The sequence below is a fragment of the Rhamphochromis sp. 'chilingali' genome, assembly GCF_963969265.1.
Source record: "Rhamphochromis sp. 'chilingali' genome assembly, chromosome: 14".
Classification (NCBI taxonomy): Eukaryota; Metazoa; Chordata; class Actinopteri; order Cichliformes; family Cichlidae; genus Rhamphochromis; species Rhamphochromis sp. 'chilingali'.
Genome location: NC_137941.1, coordinates 20,271,085 through 20,291,141, shown reverse-complemented (window position 1 = coordinate 20,291,141; position 20,057 = coordinate 20,271,085). Strand labels below are relative to the sequence as shown.

Genomic DNA, 20,057 nt, shown 5'->3' with positions numbered 1-20,057 from the left:
TGGCAATGTTAGCATAGAAACATTTGGCAAAAAGAAATATCAGCAAAGTAAATCTGAGGCTGATGTAAATGTTACTACTTTTACTAGAATTGCCTAATAAAACCAAAGTAATGGGCAAATTTGAGCTTATGATTAGATTAATAGATTAGATTACTATAAAAAGAGTAGTCTGATGATAACCATAGTTAGACTTAATTATCGGGGAATCATAATCCATCCAGTTTTTATTGACTTACTACAGTATTTGTCTTGATGGCAAAGTTACTCTGGCAGACTGACTTCATGCTTTTCTTGCAGAAAAGAGGCTAGAATGACCTGAATTAAAGCATCTATCAAACCTGAATGATAATAAAATTATATTATTCCCCAATGAGTTCTAACCATCATCAACTTAAAGGAATTCTCTGTGTAATTTTATGCAATTAAAAGGTTATTTCACATTATAATATGTACACATCTTACTTGCTCTTTCTCATGATAGTCTTAGAACTAAAGAAGTGCTGTGGTACCGTACTGTGATCATCCCTGCTACCTTCTTGTCTTTTCCCAGCAAGTGAAATCATTCCCCCTACGAAGGTTTCTGTCAAGACTCTGAGAGCCCCAGGATACAGTTTCAGGCCATCAATGATGCAACATCTGTGTAAGACAGGATGAAGACAAACACACTGTCATACATACAGAAAGGCGTTTAATCTTATAACACACAGTGAATGCACCAAACATTGACTGTATGCATATCACTACTGTACACTGCACAATGCTTAAAATAAGATGTGAAGCATAAAAGGTATTAATGGGGTGTAAATAATCTCTGTGTATTCTTTGTCACAGAATATTGATAATGCACATAAAAATGCAAGATCCAATAAAAACAATCCTTTTGTACTACATATTAGTATTCTGTATGTTTCTTTGTCAGGGTAAAAGCTATCTTCCTTGACAGAAACATTTCCTTTGAAGCTAGAGGCTTCCAGATCCCGATTGCATACTGGGAATATAGGCCAGGAATCCAGGAACATGAATATGGGAATGGGCAGTGTCCTTGGGAAAGTGAGCTGTGTTGATAAGCCGCTTAGGGATTCTTGGAATGGAAATGTGGTGAACCAATCGATCACAGGAGTAAAACCCTGAGGCTGAGGAGAGGTGGTGGCGGGTGGGGTGGGAGCTTGTACGGCATGATTGCATCTCCATCAATGCTCTAATCTCCCTCAAGTCCAATGAGGACTTGACCACTGTAGAGAATGTACATTTGTTTTACCAAAAGACCTTTTTTCCCCCACAAAATAGATGCAAGTTAAACTAAGCATCCCCAAAAGCCCTTATGGTGAACCAGCATACACAGAATTAGGACCTTTCTGGAGTGGAATGGGGCCATAATTATTACAGCTATGCTTTTCATAATAGGATAAGTCAAAATGTAGTAAAACAGACCCATCATCCCCAAACCACAAGGATTATACCATTAAGCCATTTTATAGTCTTAACGACACAAACACTTTGCGTCTTTGTGGGCTATTATGTAAATACTGATGTACTATTTCAGTGTTTTAAATAGATTTTTTCTCACCTTCTAGGCAGATATTGGTTTCCATCCACCTCTGTATGGTTGAAAATCAATCGGTTGACTCTTGAGAATTTCTTTAGTTGTACAATCCATCACAGTGTACTGTATACCATGTATGCATTTTTCCCTTAAAGTCATAGTACTGAAGAACTGCAGATTACTTGAAAAGCATCAGAAGCAGTGATGGAAAATACTAAAGAAAATATAATACTTTAAGTTTTCAGTGTTGTAATTCAAAGGTATAGTGGCTTAATCAAATCTTGAGAATACCTTAATTGATTTTCACTCTTTCTAAATATATGGAGCCTACTGGCTATCAGGAAAATAATAATAATAAATAAAATTCTAGAAAACTGTCAGTATGGCTACATTTTGTCACTCTTGTTTGCATTCATGAGGGCATAGAATACTTGAAGCACTCAGTATAATACAGTCAAGTAAAACACCATCACTGACTAAATCATTGGGATGATTTCAGCTTTATGTGTCTAAGTAATAAAATAGCCACTGCATGTATCAGTGCATGTAAGTGTAGCTATAACGTAAATGTGCAAAAACACTGGATTTGTACGATACTGGAGGCACTCTTTTGCTATACATATCGTGGTCTATAACTTCCCCGGTTTAAACATTTGATATTTTTTTCTGTGATCTATTGTGACAAAAATACAGCTTTAGAGTTGCAAATCATTGCATTCTCCAATTATTTAAATTTTTCACCGTTGCAAGTTTTTTTTTCCTTTGGAATTGGGGTTGAGCACATATATATGTGCTTATATAAAAACACATGAATACGTACATTCTATTGTAGAGTTTAAGGGGGCAGGGATGTAATTCTGGTGATTGTGGAATGTATTTAAGTTTTCAGCATTTCAGTAGCCTCATGGTTTGCAGGTAGAATCTGTCTCTTAAGCTGCTGTTGCAGGTCTGCATCCATCCAGTACCACGTGTCTAACAGCAGGAGTGGGAAGAGTCTGCGTCTAGGATGGCAGGGGTCAGAGAGGATCTCTCTTCCTCCTACAGCACTGTCTCTAATAAAGATTTAAAGGTATTTATGACTAACTATATATTTTTTCTATTCAAATGATAGTTCTTCCATGAAATAAAAAATACAGTTTAAGCATTAACATTATATCATATTTGTAACATCCACTCAGGATGTGAGCCTGGGCTGAGGGCGTTGTCTTCTCTGGCCAATCACAGATGCTGAGCCTGTCTCTTTTTCCTGTCTGACGTCAGGCAGATAAAAGGCAAGAAAGATGGAGAGAGAAGAAAAGAGGAAGAGAGGCTGGTGGTAACTGAGAAAAAAGAAGGGTGCACATGAGAATAACCCTACGGGGTTTACTAAGTAAAAGAAGGGAGAGAAGGAAGAAGACGGATGATGATAGTAGAAAAGAGGATTGAAATGCTGACAGATCGCTGAGATCAGGGGGGAAAAAAGAAAGGAAAAGGGACATGCATCTAAAAGCCCACAATAAACAGCAGACAAAGAATACGAAGAGATACAATGAGTGTAGGTTAAGATGTTCATTTCAGTGCTGATATAGTTCACAGAATGTCTGAATGCTCCTAATTTGACAACATTTGGCAAACGGCCACATGTACAGTTATCTGATGTAAGCAGCAGTGAACTTCAGGGCGCACACAAAAAAAGGCAATTACTACACAGACTTCTCGTTAAATGCAGGTTTTTAAAGAACCATCACTCTCAGCATCAGTTATAAAGAGCATCAGTTTAATCTCCTTGTATGACTCATGAATACAATATAGGATGTGATTACTTTTTTTGTAGTCGAAATCAAAATAGCTGAAAAAGAATCAAAGACACGAGTGAAAAGCACTGAACGCTCCGCTTGGGTGGTTTCGATTTGTTTATTAAACGGTTTTAAATAGACATTTATAAATAGATTTTGTTCAGCTTTGTCTGCACGATGATGCCTTTGACAAACCAGACAAGGCAGTACGAATAGATATAAAAGGACTTTTTGATATTGAATGACTTATTGCTTATTGACTACTTTTGATGCCCTAGAAACTTTAATGTAAAAATGGGTAAGGCCCTAAGCTGTGCAAATTACCTTTGATGTAACAAGAGCAGCATCATTATAAGGTGACAGTGCAGTCAATTTTACACATGTATATAGGCTACAGTTGTTTCTCAGAAAACATACACACACACTAACACACACATCCCCCAGCTTGAATAGTGGATGAGTCATGTCTGCCAGCCCTTACTGTTACTGTGATGGCTCCAGATTTAAGGGCCAGCAATCTGCATTCATTTCACAGACTCTCTCCTTTTCTCTCTCTCTTTCCCCTCTGTCTCTGTTTCTATACTCTGTCTCACTCTTGCCCTGGCACTATTTCTGTCTCCTTCACACACACACATAAACACACAGGTAGAAAAACACTGGGAGTGGGAAGTAGCTGTCACCTCTCTGCTGTGCCAAACACACACGCCCCATATGTTGTTGATCAGTCTTGTCTTAGGACCTGACATATTCATGGAAATGCTATATACAGTTTATATACTTAGTACTGTGCAAATCTCATCTCTTTATTTTTCCCTCCAAGGAGCCAGACTTTGTTGTTATTTAAAAACAAAAGGTGTCATAAGCAGTAGTTCTCCAGGCATCTTTCCCACTCATTTTCACTCCTTGTACCCTATTTTCAAATGATTTTTTTTCCTTTCGTTAAGCCTCTTAACACTGACCTATGAATCACTCCAGCATAAAAAGGCACCTAACCAGTGTTGTGTCTAAACATAACAGGCAACTTAGCAAAGAAACAAATTTAAATGCTATCTTTAGCCACTTTTTTGCCTGTCGGCTATTGCAAAAACACAACAGTTGCTCCCATTTCCTTCACTGAATCTACAATCTGCAAAGAAAACATGGTGTGACAGGCATGAAATACTATTTTTGCATCAACAAGGTGATTCCCAAAGAGCTACTAGAAAAAACTTGGCATATCTCAGCACACTCTGCAGTGTGTTATTAAAGAATATGAGGACACTAAACAAGTGGAGGACAGTGAGAAAGTCCTTAAATGTCCTTATGAAACAGGGAAAAAGATGCGACACAGGACCTGAGAGAAGCATCTGACCCTTCAGTTGATCCATCTACAGTTCACTGAAGCCTCATCAGAAATGGTTGCAATGAAAGGGTGGCTGTCAAAAAACAACTTTCAAGGATATACATAGGTGGTCAAAAGAAAGTTACAGTGAGTGTCTACAGTAAAATATGGTGATAGCTCTGCCATGTTTGGCATTGTATTTTAATCACTGGTGTTGAAGATCTTGTCATAAATTATGTTGTTATGAATGCAGAAAAGTACAATCACAATTTGATCCATCTGGAAAGCATCTGATTGGCAACAGCTCCCCCACCCCCGGAGCCTGGACATTAACATTATTTAGGCAGTGTGGGATAATCTTGACAGAGAACTGAACAAAAGGCAGCCAACATCCAAAGTAGAGCTTTGAATGTCCTTCAAGACGCCTGGAGAACTATTCCTGATGACTACTTAAAGAGATTTCAAGAAAGCTTGTCTAACAGTGCTCAGGCTGTGTTGAAGAATGAAGGTGGTCATCAAAAATGGTGACTGTCAAGCTCATTGGAATTGTGCAAACTCTTCTTTTTGGCTTATATACTGAATTTCCATGTATGTTTGCACATTTCAGTAAATCACTACTCTTGCTTCCCATGTTCATTACAAAATAGAAAGAAACAAGGGGCCACTCAAGACTTTTGCACAGTACTATGGTACTATACACTGTACACAGAGAGACACAGTACACAGTTAGGGTCAAAGACAGAGCATAAAATTATGCAAGGGTAGAGACAATCCCAGCCAAATTAGGACATCTATCCCCCACAATGAACATCACAGGCCCATGCAGTAATACGTGAGTGCAGTGAGTGATGAACGGGCTTTCAATTAACTATGATACAACAGATGTTTGGCAAATCACTATGTGTGGTTTAAATTTCTAGCTAATGAGTCAACTCTGGGCCCTGAAAATTGAACTTTAGCTGGCATTACATCTTAATGTGACTCACACAAACAGGGGTTCAGAAACATAAAGCAAATTGAAACTCAGTGTGTGACATTTTGGTAATAAATCAAATAACTGTGTTACTGACAACATGACAGAAGCAGCTTTTACTACTGCCTTGATCCTCGTGGGGTTGTTGAACAAAAGCACCTTGTCAGATACAGTTTTATTATGTGATAAGTTCAGGTGATTTTTTTTAGAAGCTTAAACCACCACACACATACACACACAGAGGAATAATCACATCTTTTCATTGTGTTGGTAGCAGTTTTAATGAGCCTATTTAATGGTACAGAGAGGACAGTGGAGAGCTGTCTGTGAGGCTGAATTAAGGTTGCTGGAAGTTTTCCAACAATAAGGAAAATTGTGATTTAATTCCCAGAATTATTTCACATTTTCTTTTCATATTTTCTGGCAAAGGGAGGCTCGCTGCACTAAAACTAACTGGACTGAAAGAACTTTCTCCCCTTCAACAACAAATTGTACAATAAGCTGCCTCCCGCCTGGCCTCCGAGCACAAATTAATCAGGTAATCATATCTTGTCTTCTTCACTATATGTAGCCCATTAACATTTAGCAACACTCTCTTTTCTCTTTGGTAGCACTCCAAGCCATACACGCTGACAATGATTAGTAGCTTTAAGGATGAGGATAAATACTGTAATTTACTTTCCGCGCCCTTAAGAGCAACTACCATCTATTTCTCCATCCCTCTCGCTTTTCTTGTCTGTCACACACGCAGGGCCATTGCATATAAAGCTGCACTGCAAGCCATGTGCTTGTTGGAAACCCACCGGTCAAACACAACGCAGGACGGGACCCGATAGAAGGGAACAAACAGTATTGTAAATCCTGCAAGCACAGACCTGCTGCTTGTTCAGCTGCTTTCTACCTCAGCGAGTCAAGCATGACTAATTTTCTGAAATCTGCTCAAAGCTTTTCTTTACTTTGACACTTTTTATTTTCAGCTTGTGGTTCGGCTTACAGCACAACTTACCTGGCCTGTAAAACGGACGGGATAAATGAATCTTAATGATTATATGCAAACAGTGAACGCGACCGCTTAAATGAATGCTTCTCAATGTGAAAGAAACGCGTCTATCCTGCACCAAAAGAAAGATGTCGCCACGACTCTTTGTTTTTGCTCTCCGCCGGGACAATATTTGGCGACTGTTACTCACGAAGACCTGAACAGATAGCCAAAACAACACCAACTACCCTTCTGTGCCTGTGGTCTCTTCCTCACCCTCCGCGCGCTTGGGTGTGTGCGTGTGAGCGCGCGAGCGAGCGTATGTGGTGTGCATATAGGTAATAAACTGCTCCGCCACTGCGCAACGATGGAGCTATCGCAACGATGGAGATGACGCAAACAGACCCAGCTCTCCGAAAAAGTGTTTCAAGACGAACATGGCGGCAACTTAACCGCGGTCCAAGATGACAATGGCCAACAGGAGAAAGGATTCTAGGTTTTTCGCCCAGGTACGGGACAGAGAAACTAGCCTGCCTGCATCAAACGGGCTCGTTGCTCTCCTTTAAGTGAATCTGCAAAGCGAACGGCGGCAGACGCGCAGCATCAGCACCGAGAGGCTCGCAACAGCTGGTCTCCCTGCACCCCCGCCGAAAGAACAACCCTGGGGAGAGACGGTAGGGAGAGGAGGGCATGCGGTCAAAGAGGACGCCGTTTCCCCCCGGAGAGCCATGGAGAACCGGGATGCGGCAGCGCGAGGCTTAATCTGTGCGGGCTCGCTAATTGGATCGGAATAGCTCCGAGTGCTGCGGGCGCGATAGTGGAGCGCCCTGGACCGGCGGAGGCACGGCACCCCACCGATATACAGAGGAGAACCAACCGGAGTCCATCCCCCAACAAGTCAATGAGTATTGTGGCAGAGCAGCCCCCGCGGTGGAGTCGGCCAGGGCAGCACTTTCCTAAAATATGACCAGGGGTGCTTGGATGCGTCGGCAGCATGACGAAGGCTTAAAATACTGGTTTGCACCCCGAGAGAACGAGAAGCCATTTACCGAGTCGGAGAGGGCCCAGAGATGGCGACTGTCGCTGGCCTCTCTGCTCTTCATCACCGTCCTCCTCTCTGATCACTTGTGGTTCTGTGCCGAGGCAAAACTGACGCGAACCCGAGACAAGCGGTCGGGCGACATGGGCGAGTACCCAAACTACCGACACCACATCCAAACATCACCTGACCCCCAGCGTCTCGCCAGAGAGCAAGATGTTATTTTTCTAGGGAATTCTACCAAACCTCTGTGGCGAATGGACACCTGTCACCCCGACAGCCTGTCCAAAGACTGCTTTACTTTCACGGACGCGGAGACCGTGTGCCGGGGCCTCTCTGGTAGAGGGGAAAACGGGACACAGTTGGCGTACGTGAATCTGAGCGATTTGTACCTTTCTTTTTGTAATTCCTACTCACTTTTGGATTTGTTTTACGGGTTTACGAGTCTGTACGATATGAACTGCACCCTGGATATGGCCACTGGGGTGGATGTGCTGGGATGCCGTGAGTGTGTCCAGGCTTATCAGCGTCTTGACCAGGAGGCGGAGGACAGATACCACGAGTTTGAACTGCTGGTTCAGAAATACGAGACAGATGCATACTCGGTTAGGACGTGCATGGAGGAGTGCAAGGTAGGACTGACGAGGCCCGGCTATGTCACTCACACACACACACACACACACACACACACACACACACACACACACACACACACACACACACACACACACACAGTGAATTTAAGGGGGTGGGTTCACAGTAGTCATGGCAACCGTTGAGCATATCTGTCAGTATATTGGTATTTATTTTTCAGAGGTCATATTACTGTTAGGTTACGTGTCTCCACAGCATCTCTTGGCCTGTCAGCTGTTCATCATGAAACAGCATTGGGGGGGGGACTAGAGCACAGCTCCACAGACACTGCTGCAGTCAATCATTCTCCATCAATCCTCCTAGTTTCTCCTTCTCTACCACTCCTGCCCTGTTAAAGGCTTCCTAAGGCTGGGGCAGTGACGATTTGACATTTGGACAAAGGTTCACACTTGTAACACAGCTCTGTGAATAGAAGGGAGGGCCTCTGAGTGGTGCTCGTTTCAATATTGTTAATAGCACTCCAGTGATTTCTGTACCTAATCCAGGCTTTGCATTGTCCCCAGTTTACTTGTTGTCCCAATATGTGCAGCCCCAGAGCACGTATCTCAGGCGTTTGACTTGCATCCGGGTTGTGCAAGTAAACAGCAGAGTATATCGAGGTCTGTATAATCGTCTGCACACACAGACACTTTGCCTTGTGTTAGCTTTGGTATCCAAGGCAGCCGTGTTGAACAATGAAAAACGAGCTGAGGACACATCGGTTAAATTACACTTCAACCTGTTTCATTTGTTGTGCACTGGACTGTTGCAGAGGATTGTCTCTGCATCAGCTGTGCATGAGGCTGTGTTCACTGTCCATGGTGCTGAAACAAAACAAAGGCCTTTCACAGGATGTATCCATTTTCTTCAGCGATTGTATTTATTTTGACTATGTAGTTAGCTGTAATGTCACATAGACCATTGCCAAACTAATTTCTTGGACTCTTGGGATAGGATATATCCAGTCTCTGTCAAGTCAATCCAAAACTGAACACCTTCATGTTCGGCTAACACCCCTGAGAAATATTAATTATTTACTGTTGGGTCTTTCATGAGCTGGATTGAGAACCAGCAGTGTTGAAAGTATAGAATATGGTAAATGACACTGAAGATGTGAGAGGAAGGCTTGACAAGGACAGAAGGGATTTATGATGTTAGCCTTGCTTGTACTGTATCTGGTAGAGGGTACAGTGCATGCACCATTAGCCTACAGGCACTGTATTTGTAGCTTGTTTCTGTGTGTATTTCTGTGTGTGTTTCATGAAGCACAGTCTGAGCAATTTTCTCATGCTGAACACTGAAGTTTTGAAAAATTGTAACAGCAGTCATCGTCAAATGTGTCTAATGCCAGGCAGGCTGCACAATCACTACAACAGAACTATAACAAAGGTGGGGAAATTAACCTTGAAAAGCAGGAAATCTTGCATTCAAACTGCTGTCACAATTCTTCTGCAACCCAAGCTCATTTGTGCAAGATGGATGTTGTACGAGGGCAGATGGCCAGAATGCTGGCTGTGCTTATAATCCATGCGTGTAAACAGGAATAGTTAGTGGAACTATACCAGTGATAAACCACCACAATAAAATCGTACTCTGTAGTATGTAAATAGCATATTGTGAGTAATGTTTGTCAAAGAGTGTGTGGATGCATAGGTACAGTATGTACAGTAAGTGCATGATACTATGTACTTGCTCTGATATCTTCAAGCTTCTTCCTTATTATGTCATCTAATCAGGAGTGTGCCTTTGCACTCCTACTCTTTGCTAATGTAATAAGACTCAGGCAGGGCTACAGCAGCCTTTTAGCCCCTTTATCCCAATTTGAATTGCTAATCTGCTTCAGTGACCTTTGTGAAAGCACAGTACCCCGGGCCTGCATCACAAGCTACAGTTCCTTGAAGAATCACTCTGCTGGACAATAAAAAGACTTTAGGCAGCTTGAAACAATAATTATTACTATTCATACTTATCTGTCTTATTTCTGTCTACCCAGGTCTCCCAATCCTGCAAAGACTTAACACTTAGTGAATTGACATTTTAACACAAAGTGTTTGTAAGTGCTTGATGTGTGCGTTGTCAGTGCTGTGCAAGTTAAGTAGATGAAAGAATGGCGATATCATAGAATCAGTGATGTAAGGTTGAAAGGTAAATTTGCAGGAGGTAACAGAAAGATAACTGGCTTGAAGATGGAGAAATATCATAACTGGAACAATATCAATATACATATACGTTCATAACTAGCCGGCTAATCATGAGCAAACTTAACAGTGGCCTGTCATCAATTTAGCTGCAGTACGTACTAGGGGTGCAACGATACACAAAATTCACAAAGTTTGGTTCGATACTTTGGTGTCACGGTTCGATATTTTTTCGATACAAAAAAAATGTTCATGCCTTTTTAGTTTGTCATTTATTAAAATTATAAATATATATTTTAACTCAAAAGTACAGTTTTTAAATTTAACCCTAACCCTTGTGCGTGTTTTTTATTTTGACAGCGAATGCGCACCTGCGGACCACTTATGTGCAGCCCTGGTTATTTAGCTCGTCATATTGCAGCCACAGAAATTCTTTTGTCCATGAAACCATAAAGCTGCACTTTCTTTTTGCCTTATAGTCTGATTTGTCATAACTTCTCCGTTTTGTGGTAAGCTTTTCTTTGGCTGTCACTTCTTCACCCTGACCTGTCTTATTTGGCTCAGCAGAACTAAAATATATATCCTGCTACTTTTACACACGCACTCACATAAGCTCAGCGATTCTCTGCGCGATCAGCCTCTCACATGTTTAAGCTGCGGGAGATTTCACTTGTCATGTTTGCATAGTAAGCTAACGATTAATAAGACGATGTCAGAGGAATTGGTGCACAAATTATCATCACTCACAGATCAGTGCTGTCGCTCTCTATACACAGTTCGCACGATTGCAAAGTGAAAGCAAAAAAACAAGCGCAAATTCAAACACGATTTCAATATGTCACATATTGACAGCGGCTCACCGATGCCAATGACATAATTACCCAGCTACATTTCTGAAAGAATGCAAAAGCATTGACATATATTTTTTCTTCCTACAATAGCCCGACTGAAAAAATCGCTAGCCCCAGGAGTCGGGCTAGCGATATTGCAATCCCTGTATCTGATTGAGGAATCACTCATCTTTGGAAAAGAGAGTTTATTACAGAGAAATGGCTCTTTCCAAAATAAAAGCTATACTATCCGCTTCTTCTGGGCTATATTCTCAGCAGCATAAGGAGAATCATGTGCTAACAGCTGTCTAAATGACTCGGCTAAAGTTGTTGTTTTTGTCTTTGCACTAGGATGATGTCGGCGTAAATGTGCAGTCATATTCGTTGTGTTCCCACTAGTGCTTTCAGGTTAATCTCATTGAAATGACCTTAACGCCACAACACGGCCAACACGTTAACGAGCTAACTGCGCTAACACACTAGTTCCCACCCATGTAATTGAGCATTGCATGGCACATCCAACATACTGTTTTACTTTAGTCCATGACTCGCTTACCTTCAGGGTCATACGTCACATGAAAACCAAAATAATTCCAAACGCCAGATCTGAATGAGGGTGGGGGAGGTCCATGTTGCAAGGAGAGCTTAACTTCTGTCTTGCTAGCTTGCCCTGCGCTCTTCCTTCTGACTATGCTGTCTGTGTTGAGCGCTCAGTGGATCTGCGCTCGACAGTGCAGCCTAGGCGGAGTAGTCGAACGCAGATTCACTGAGCGCTCAACACAGACAGCATCGTCAGAAGGAAAGTTGATAAAATAAATTACAAATGTTGTATTGTTCGATACATATGCGTACCGAACCGAAAGCACTGTATCGAACGGTTCAATATCGATACGAATATCGTTGCACCCCTAGTACGTACATGTGTAGCAACAGAAAAAAACATGTATTATATTTCACAAGGTCAACATTAGAGTATAACTCAACTTTACATGGTGAAGCTAAGAGAGATATTTGCAAAATAATTTAGAGGTATTTGTGTTAGTTTAGTATCTGTGAGTCAGAACAGACTGGTGCATGGTCAGTCCTCCAGTGTCAGTGCTAAAAATAAAAAAGTATACAGAGGCAAAAAGTATTTTTCATGTGCTGACATTTAGAAATGCCCCTCTTATTGATCTAAGTTATAAATATCTTCTATTAAAAAGACAAGGTTGGTAATACTTTGTCTGGTAAATCTTATAAATACTCAGTGCAACAATTGTGTATTTGCCAATTAAAGAGCCAATATTTATTAACATTTGTTTTAAAAATTAAAACCTTCTTTATGTAACATGTTGTTTAAAAACGACCTTTTTAAAAGGAAAAAATGGCCCTGGTGATATTAATAGATAGCAGATTGGCATTACAATGTCAGTATGAGATGTTGTCTTTGACTAAGGTAACACTCAGAGTCTGCGTCGTGAACGTCTCTATAAAACCCAACTAATTTGCTAAATTAGCAGCCCCAGGTGAAAGTCATCATTATCCTGCTTTAATGTTATTTAAACCTGAGCGACGTCTGAGGCTGCTTTTTTCTCCCAAATCTGACGACATGTGACTGTAGCACAGATATAAACAATAAAATAGATGATGGCTGAATCCTCATCAGCAGCTACGGTGGATATATTATGTTCCAACTTTGACAAGTAATTTCTGAGGATTATATGTCAGTCTTAGAAAGTGCTATACTTTTCTTTTCTTTTCTTTTCTTTTCTTTTCAAATACTCAAACTGAAGTGAAAGACTGGCAACATGAAATGAAACGTATCAAAGCAGAAAAATGATAGTTAGCTCCATTATTGTTTGGACAAAGACATCATTTTTTTGTAGTTTACTTGTAGTTTTGTACACCACCACATTTGATTTGAAATAAAACAGTCAATATGTGATTGAATGCGGACTTTCAGCTTTAATTCAAGGGGCTTTCGCTGTAAATGGTTTAAGAATTACAGACATTTGTATAACTAGTTCCCCAATTTTGTGTGCTCAAAAGTAATTGGATAATTAACTGATAAGCAGTTTCACGGTGAGTTGAGGCAACCTTTTCCCTTGCTATTTTATGACTGAAGTCGATTTTGTATTTTAAATCTTTTCACTATAACTTTAAATATGAGACCCAAAGAGGTGTCAGTAGAACTGAAGAGGGCCATCATTAGGAATGGCCAGATTGATTAAAGTGCATGATGACAGAAATTTTTTAATGGTTAAAAAAACAGAAAAAAACAGCTTCACATCTATTCAAGTGAAGAAGATTCTCAAGGGGGAAGACATATCATCAAGAGACAATCAATCAAAGGATGTCTTCATGGATGGAGAGTCTACAACAAAATGCAAACCACTGGTTACACTTTACACTTTTTTTTTTTTGCTTGTCCCGTTTGGTTCTTTTGCCATCAGAATTGTTGTCTAAAGGCGAAGAAAGATGCCCAACGGATTTACTTTACCAAATGGACCATCCCAGCCTTGCTGTATTGGTCTATTTGATTCACCTTTCCTTTTATTGTTTATTTTATTTTCATTTGCTGAACACGGGACAGACTTGACTGGGGAAAAGAAAAGGGAGAAAGAAAGAGGGAAAGAAAAAGAGCGGGGAAGAGGAACAGTGATAAAGGGCAAAAACCAAAAACCAACAAAACAAACAGACAAAAAGTACATATATCAATCACCTGGATCATCTGTTGAGAAAGAAAAAAGAGAAAACAAGCAAAGAAAAAGAGAGCAATATAATAAACAACATCATCGTGATGATCTATGTGAATATAACAGTAAATACTAAATATTAAACATTATTGTGCAGCACGTAAGATCGACAGCGCACAGTGTGCTTTTAGGTAGCAGCCAAAAAGGGTGTAGTTTGTGTGTGTCAGCACCCGTGTGTACACCTGTGAGCGCGCTTGTATTTAAAATGTTCCTTCATGTAATGATCTGCTAGAGGGTGTGGGGAGCTACAGCCCCGTCCTCCAGGGCATGACGCAGGTATGGAGGAGATCAAGACTCCAGACATCCAGAGGCCCCAAGAGCAAAGGAGACCAAGGAAGACCAACAGAGGGGCAGCCGCGCCACTATCCCGGAAAGAGCTGAGGAGAGCCCCAGATGAGGTGGCGGTCAGCAGCCGCGGAGCAGAAGCCAGGGGGGTTGCAGTGACGTGCCCGTGAGCTTTGCTGGCAGCCAGCTGTGCCAGAGTGACCGAGCCCCAGGCCGAGAGGCCGGGGGCACCCTACCCCCGAAGGAGCCAGAGCGAGCCCCAGGCTCCAGGCCCCAACAAGCAGCCACCAGGAGTGAGCCGGTGGGTACCTGGACGCCCATCCCCGGACTCAAAGAACCACCAACGCCCCGATGTCTAAGGGCGTCTGCCACTGGCAGGGGGAGTGGTGGGGGGAGATAGGCCTCCATACCATGGAGGGCCTGAGATGTCCCCAGAGAGGTGGCGTCTGATACCCAACCTGACATATGGACACAAACAAACAGGCACACACAGATACAAACATCCATTCCCACCCTCATGCTCTCATATGCAATTACTCAGCACTCACCCAACGTGGAGACAAACATAACTAGACACTGTACACACAATCACACTCCCCAAGCGTACTCTAAGCCCCAGGTCTAGGTACCCTTGCTCCTGGAGGGAGAAACTGCACCCAGACCCAGATTGTGTTACCCTTTTCCCTGGGGTGGAGAGAAGCAGACCGCCCCGACTCCGCAGCAGCAGGGAGGCCCCACACTCCACTGGTTACACTTGAGAGCAGGAGTGGCAAATTAGATTTTCACAGAAAACAAAAAAGTGGCTGCAAAGGTCTGAAGAAAATTCTTTGGATAGATGAAACCGAGGCGAACTTGCACCAGAAGGATGGGAAAATAAGATTATGGAGAAGGCGAGAAATGAGCCGAATCATTCCACATCATCTGTCAAACATGGTGGAGGCAATGTTATGGCATGGACATTTACAGTATGGCTAGGGCACTAGAGTTTATTGATGAGAGAAGTAGCAGGATGAATTCATGAAGTGTACAGGGCTATCCTCTCTGCTCAGGTTCCGCAAAAAGCTTCTTTTATGGGCTCAAAATGTGGTCATAAATATTTTGTACTTGTAAATCAGGATTTGTATGTGTAAAAAAGATTTGTGCGTGAGTAAAAAAGATTTGTGTGTGGACTTAGCCAAAAAAAACCCTGCAAGTTACAAGTACGAATTTTGACCCTATTTTTCTTCCTTTCATCTGATTGGTCAATGTCATGTCAATCACAAATGTAACAATCCAATCAGAGAACAGATGGGTTTGGCTGTCGGAGGTGCGTTTTTTTGAACTGCAGGTCTTTGAAGGGAATAAATGCCTTTTTACATGCCAACCCAGCGTTTTCCTTCATCACCACGAAGGAAAACAGTCTGTGGTCGTCCGAGTTTGGTGATTTTTGTGTCACAGCTCTACGTGTTTAATACAGGGACTTCCACAGCCTTTTCAACAGTGCTGTGGACCGCGTGTGGGGGCGGGCAGAGTTTTGGAAATGACAGTCTTCATTACAAAGCTTTCTTCGTTATGAATTAGCATAGATGTTTTTATTGAACATTTGAAGAACTAGCAAAAAAAGCAGAAACTCTTGTAGAGGACATAAAGTCAGAGATAGAAAAGACAAGGAGAAGGTGCATCTAGTACAGGTAGAGCTGCTGCAAAAACCCACAGAGCCCAGCAGCCAGCGCAACAAATTCTGGATCCTTTGCTTTTAGTTAGCAGTTGCTGTGACTCACAGCAATGGTCCCGGGTCAGCCCTGACTTTGTGTTAAACTAATCCTAAAGTAATAATGGTATTTCTAACCACTGATATACCACAACTTTACCCTTTCAACAGCTACTGAAAGTTAGGGGACCTAGCTGCTACCCTTCAAGGACCTGCAGTTCAAAAAAACGCACCTCCGACAGCCAAACCCATCTGTTCTCTGATTGGATTGTTACATTTGTGATTGACATGACATTGACCAATCAGATGAAAGGAAGAAAAATAGGGTCAAAATTCGTACTTGTAACTTGCAGGTTTTTTTTTTGGCTAAGTCCACACACAAATCTTTTTTACTCACGCACAAATCTTTTTTACACATACAAATCCTGATTTACAAGTACAAAATATTTATGACCACATTTTGAGCCCATATTCTTTCTGCTTCTTCAGAAAGCTGAACTTACTTATGAATATGCACGAAAAAAAACCCCCAATGACACCACAACACAAGAAAGCTGTTTAAGGCACTTACAATGGAAAAAAATCAAGCACTGCAATAAATTCACTCAAAAATTCAATACTTGTGTGTGGGCTGTCTATGTATGATCTTCATCGGAGCATGTAGCATGAAATTATTATTATTTTTTTGCTACAGTATCTGTCTGCACAGACAAAAATGAGCATAACCTGCATTTAAAGTGACGAATCGGGATTTCATGTATGACATACAACATAATTGAGGAGGCAGCACAGCTATTTCACTGTGTACATAAATGTTTAATGTATATTTGTGTATGTGTTGTGTGTGTGTCCTTTGCCCACCCGCTGCCTATTCTTGTGTTGCTTTTATTCCTTAACCCATTTATGTTTTTCAAACCTTTTAATGTTGAATGTATCTGGTTACTTAACAACCGTACATGTGCACATGCGCACGTACATAAGCTTTAATCAGGTTGTGTCACTGAGACGTTGAGAATAAGATTTGCTTTTCTAGAGAGACAAAAGAACATGAAACATTCATAAACAGCCAAACTCTATTTGTTTACATAAACATCGGTGCGTGTGCGCGCGCGCGCACACACACACACACACACACACACACACACACACACACACACACACACACACACACACACACACACACACACACACAGAAAGAGCCCCATGAGCAGTGTTTCCTGCAGGTCCAGACCTGACTGTCCCTTCCGGTGTAATTTAATTTGCACTCCCATAATTCTCTGCTTCTCTGGTGGCTGTGTCTCCAGGGCTCTGTCTCAACATGTTGATCTCCTTTCTCCCTATATCTGTCACTGTCTCTGTCTTACTTTCACATCCTCTCTCTCTTTGTCTTCCTCCCACCTGTGTCAGAGCTCTGAGGAACCAACATCACACATATATGTCCAGCATCTGTCTCTACGTTACCTCCACCCCTCTCTCTCTCATCCTCGTAGACTTTTGTCGTCCATCTAGGGGCCTTGTTCTCGCTTCCCCTCTGCCGTTCTGGAAACATGGGTGTTGAGCTGCTCGAGTGGTAGATACTCATCTAGGCTAAGGTCCTTTCCTCCCTTCAATTACAGGCCTGTCCACATAGATCACTGTGTATGCTCCTCCTCCATGCCTGTCTGGTCCTTTGCTTACTCAATCACCTTTTCTAATCTATTGCTTTCTGTTTCAACAAGACTCTTCAGCTGAGCCCTCATTTCATTTAGTTGTTTAGGTTTATGTGCTTCCACAGAGGCACTAAACACACAAAACAGCCACGGCTTGTGGAAACCGGTGTTGTTAGTTTATCAAGCATGTGGTCATAATGTCTTAGGTAAACTGAAGTAATGAGACAATAAAACTGTATCTGCGAAGTCAGAGAATCACCATCAGCACGAATACAGTTTTTTTTCTGAAGGAAGCATTAATGTTTTTACCAGTTTTCTTGTTAAGACATCCAATATTTGAGTTTTAAAGTTTATTTCTCTCCTTAGGGAGGCAATAACACAACAAATTCCATTAAAAACTGGAATTTCTGCATAGTTTGAGCTTACTTATGGGTGGGAATTGCCCATTTGTGATAGAACTGTGGATATGGGATATTTTTCAGAGAACATCAGACTTTCCCATATTTTGGTTAGTAGTGTCATCTAAACAAAAGCTGCAATAACAGGTATTAATAATGGTTTGAGATTTTATTTGGTATATCCAATAGAGATGGACCAATCCGATATTACGTATCGGTATCAACCTAAATTACTGGATCGGATATCGGAGAGAAATAAAAAATGAAATCGATCCATTAAATATCACGAAAGTGCCTCACAAAACTTGCGACATGGCGTAACTCAGCTCATAACCTTAGCACGTCGGAGCAGTATGCGTCACGTGATAGAGCGGCTGTGGCATGCGAGACCTGTCGGCGGTCTGGTTGAACATTTGGAGCCTCGCTACGTGCTGCCAAATCGGCATTTCATCTCCGAGAAAATTATCCCAGAGAGAACTTAAGCAAGTGTGTAAGTTCATCTCTGAATGTTTGTAAAGCATTCCCACGTTAAGCTTAACAGCCGATATATGTTGCGACTGCCTCTTCTCTCTCCCTCCTTCTACTGTCGCTACTTCAGTCATGAAACTGATCAATGATTGGCTGATCGGCTTTTCTGTCGCGAGTACTATGTATGTACTATGTACTATTTAAAATATGAGAATGGGGAGGATTGAATAGGTTTAAGTTTATTAGATTGATCAGTATTGCTGAACTATGAAATATTTTTGTGGACAGTGTATTTTTTGCATACAGGTATAACAGAATAGCTTTAGTGTTTTTTTTTTTAAACTTGAGTATGAATTTATACAAAATGCAGCAAGATATTAAAAAAACAGTTTTATTGATTAAAAAATACACTATACTGGATTCATATCGGTATCGGTAGATATCCAAATTTATGATATCGGTATCGGACATAAAAAAGTGGAATCGTGCCATCTCTAATATCCAAGAACTGGAACTGATCCTACTGAGAACCAAGTAATCAGCATGGGTCATTAGATAAAATTTTTGTAACATTTTACAGTAGTCTGTGTAATGATAGTCATACCCAACCAAAATGCACCCCACTATTTTGAAAAAATCAAAACAAACACGGAATTTAAAGAAGAAGGTGATCAAGAGCCACACAAAAATTTAATAGGTCCCTTCTTTTCACGTGCTCCACCTCTCTGCCAAGTTTCATGTCAAGCAGCTGGGCAGTGTTTGCCTAATCCTGCTTTCACACAGACACACAAACCAACAAATGGCAAAGAAAACACTACCTCTGCCAAAGAAAGCTTCAGCTGAACTATATGGAGTCTATTACAATAGATCTCTGTGTGCATGCAATATACCTTTTGTCCTGATATTTCTCCTCAGCGTGACAGAGCGGATACATATATTTGTATATAAAAACTTTAAAGGTGAATATTGTTTGATTTTAGCGGTATGCATAGTGGAACTCTGTAAATAATCACCTTTCAGTTCTCTTTCCTCTGTTGATCCAGAGACAAAGAGTAGTAGAAATCCCCATCAAAGACTGCTGAATAAAGCACCAGCATGTGCTGTATCACAGAGCACATGCTAAGCTAACCTGCATGTTTCTAGTCTTTTACTCTCACCATCACACATCAGAGGTTTTGTACTGTGATCATTTCCGACCATATTTTATGCCCAAGTGTTTGTTCATTTAAAAACTGCAAGTTGTCCTTAATTTGATTATTTCATCTATGTTCCACAGCCCTGATTTAAAGCAAAATGAGTGCAGTCTGCCATTAGGGTGATAGGTTTCAAACGTTTACCCATTCATACACTTAGTCTGGGATCTCTGGGCGGTCACTGGTACTGGAGCTTTAAAAAGGCAAACCGATTCAGCATGTGCTTCTGTTAACACCTTTTATTTTAATAGAGATGTATGCTATGAGATAAGCTGTTGTTTGATGAAATTAACAGCTTTTTATATAAATTAAATGAACGAAGGCTTTGTCAAGGCACATAACGTACAGATGGTTCTGCTATCAACACAGACAGCATGGGCCTAGTGGATGTCCTCCACTTTTGTCTCT

At 41.3% G+C, this 20,057-nt stretch overlaps 1 protein-coding gene across 1 annotated transcript in view; it reads left to right on the top strand.

Moving 5' to 3' along the window:
• The first annotated feature begins 6,841 nt into the window (after positions 1-6,841).
• The window catches only part of nalf1b (NALCN channel auxiliary factor 1b), a 115,985-nt gene continuing 102,769 nt past the window's right edge, over positions 6,842-20,057 (top strand). The window contains exon 1 of the mRNA XM_080902590.1: positions 6,842-8,262. Coding sequence (XP_080758716.1) covers positions 7,555-8,262 — 708 coding nt within the window. The 5' untranslated portion in view covers positions 6,842-7,554. The remainder of the gene's footprint in view (positions 8,263-20,057) is intronic.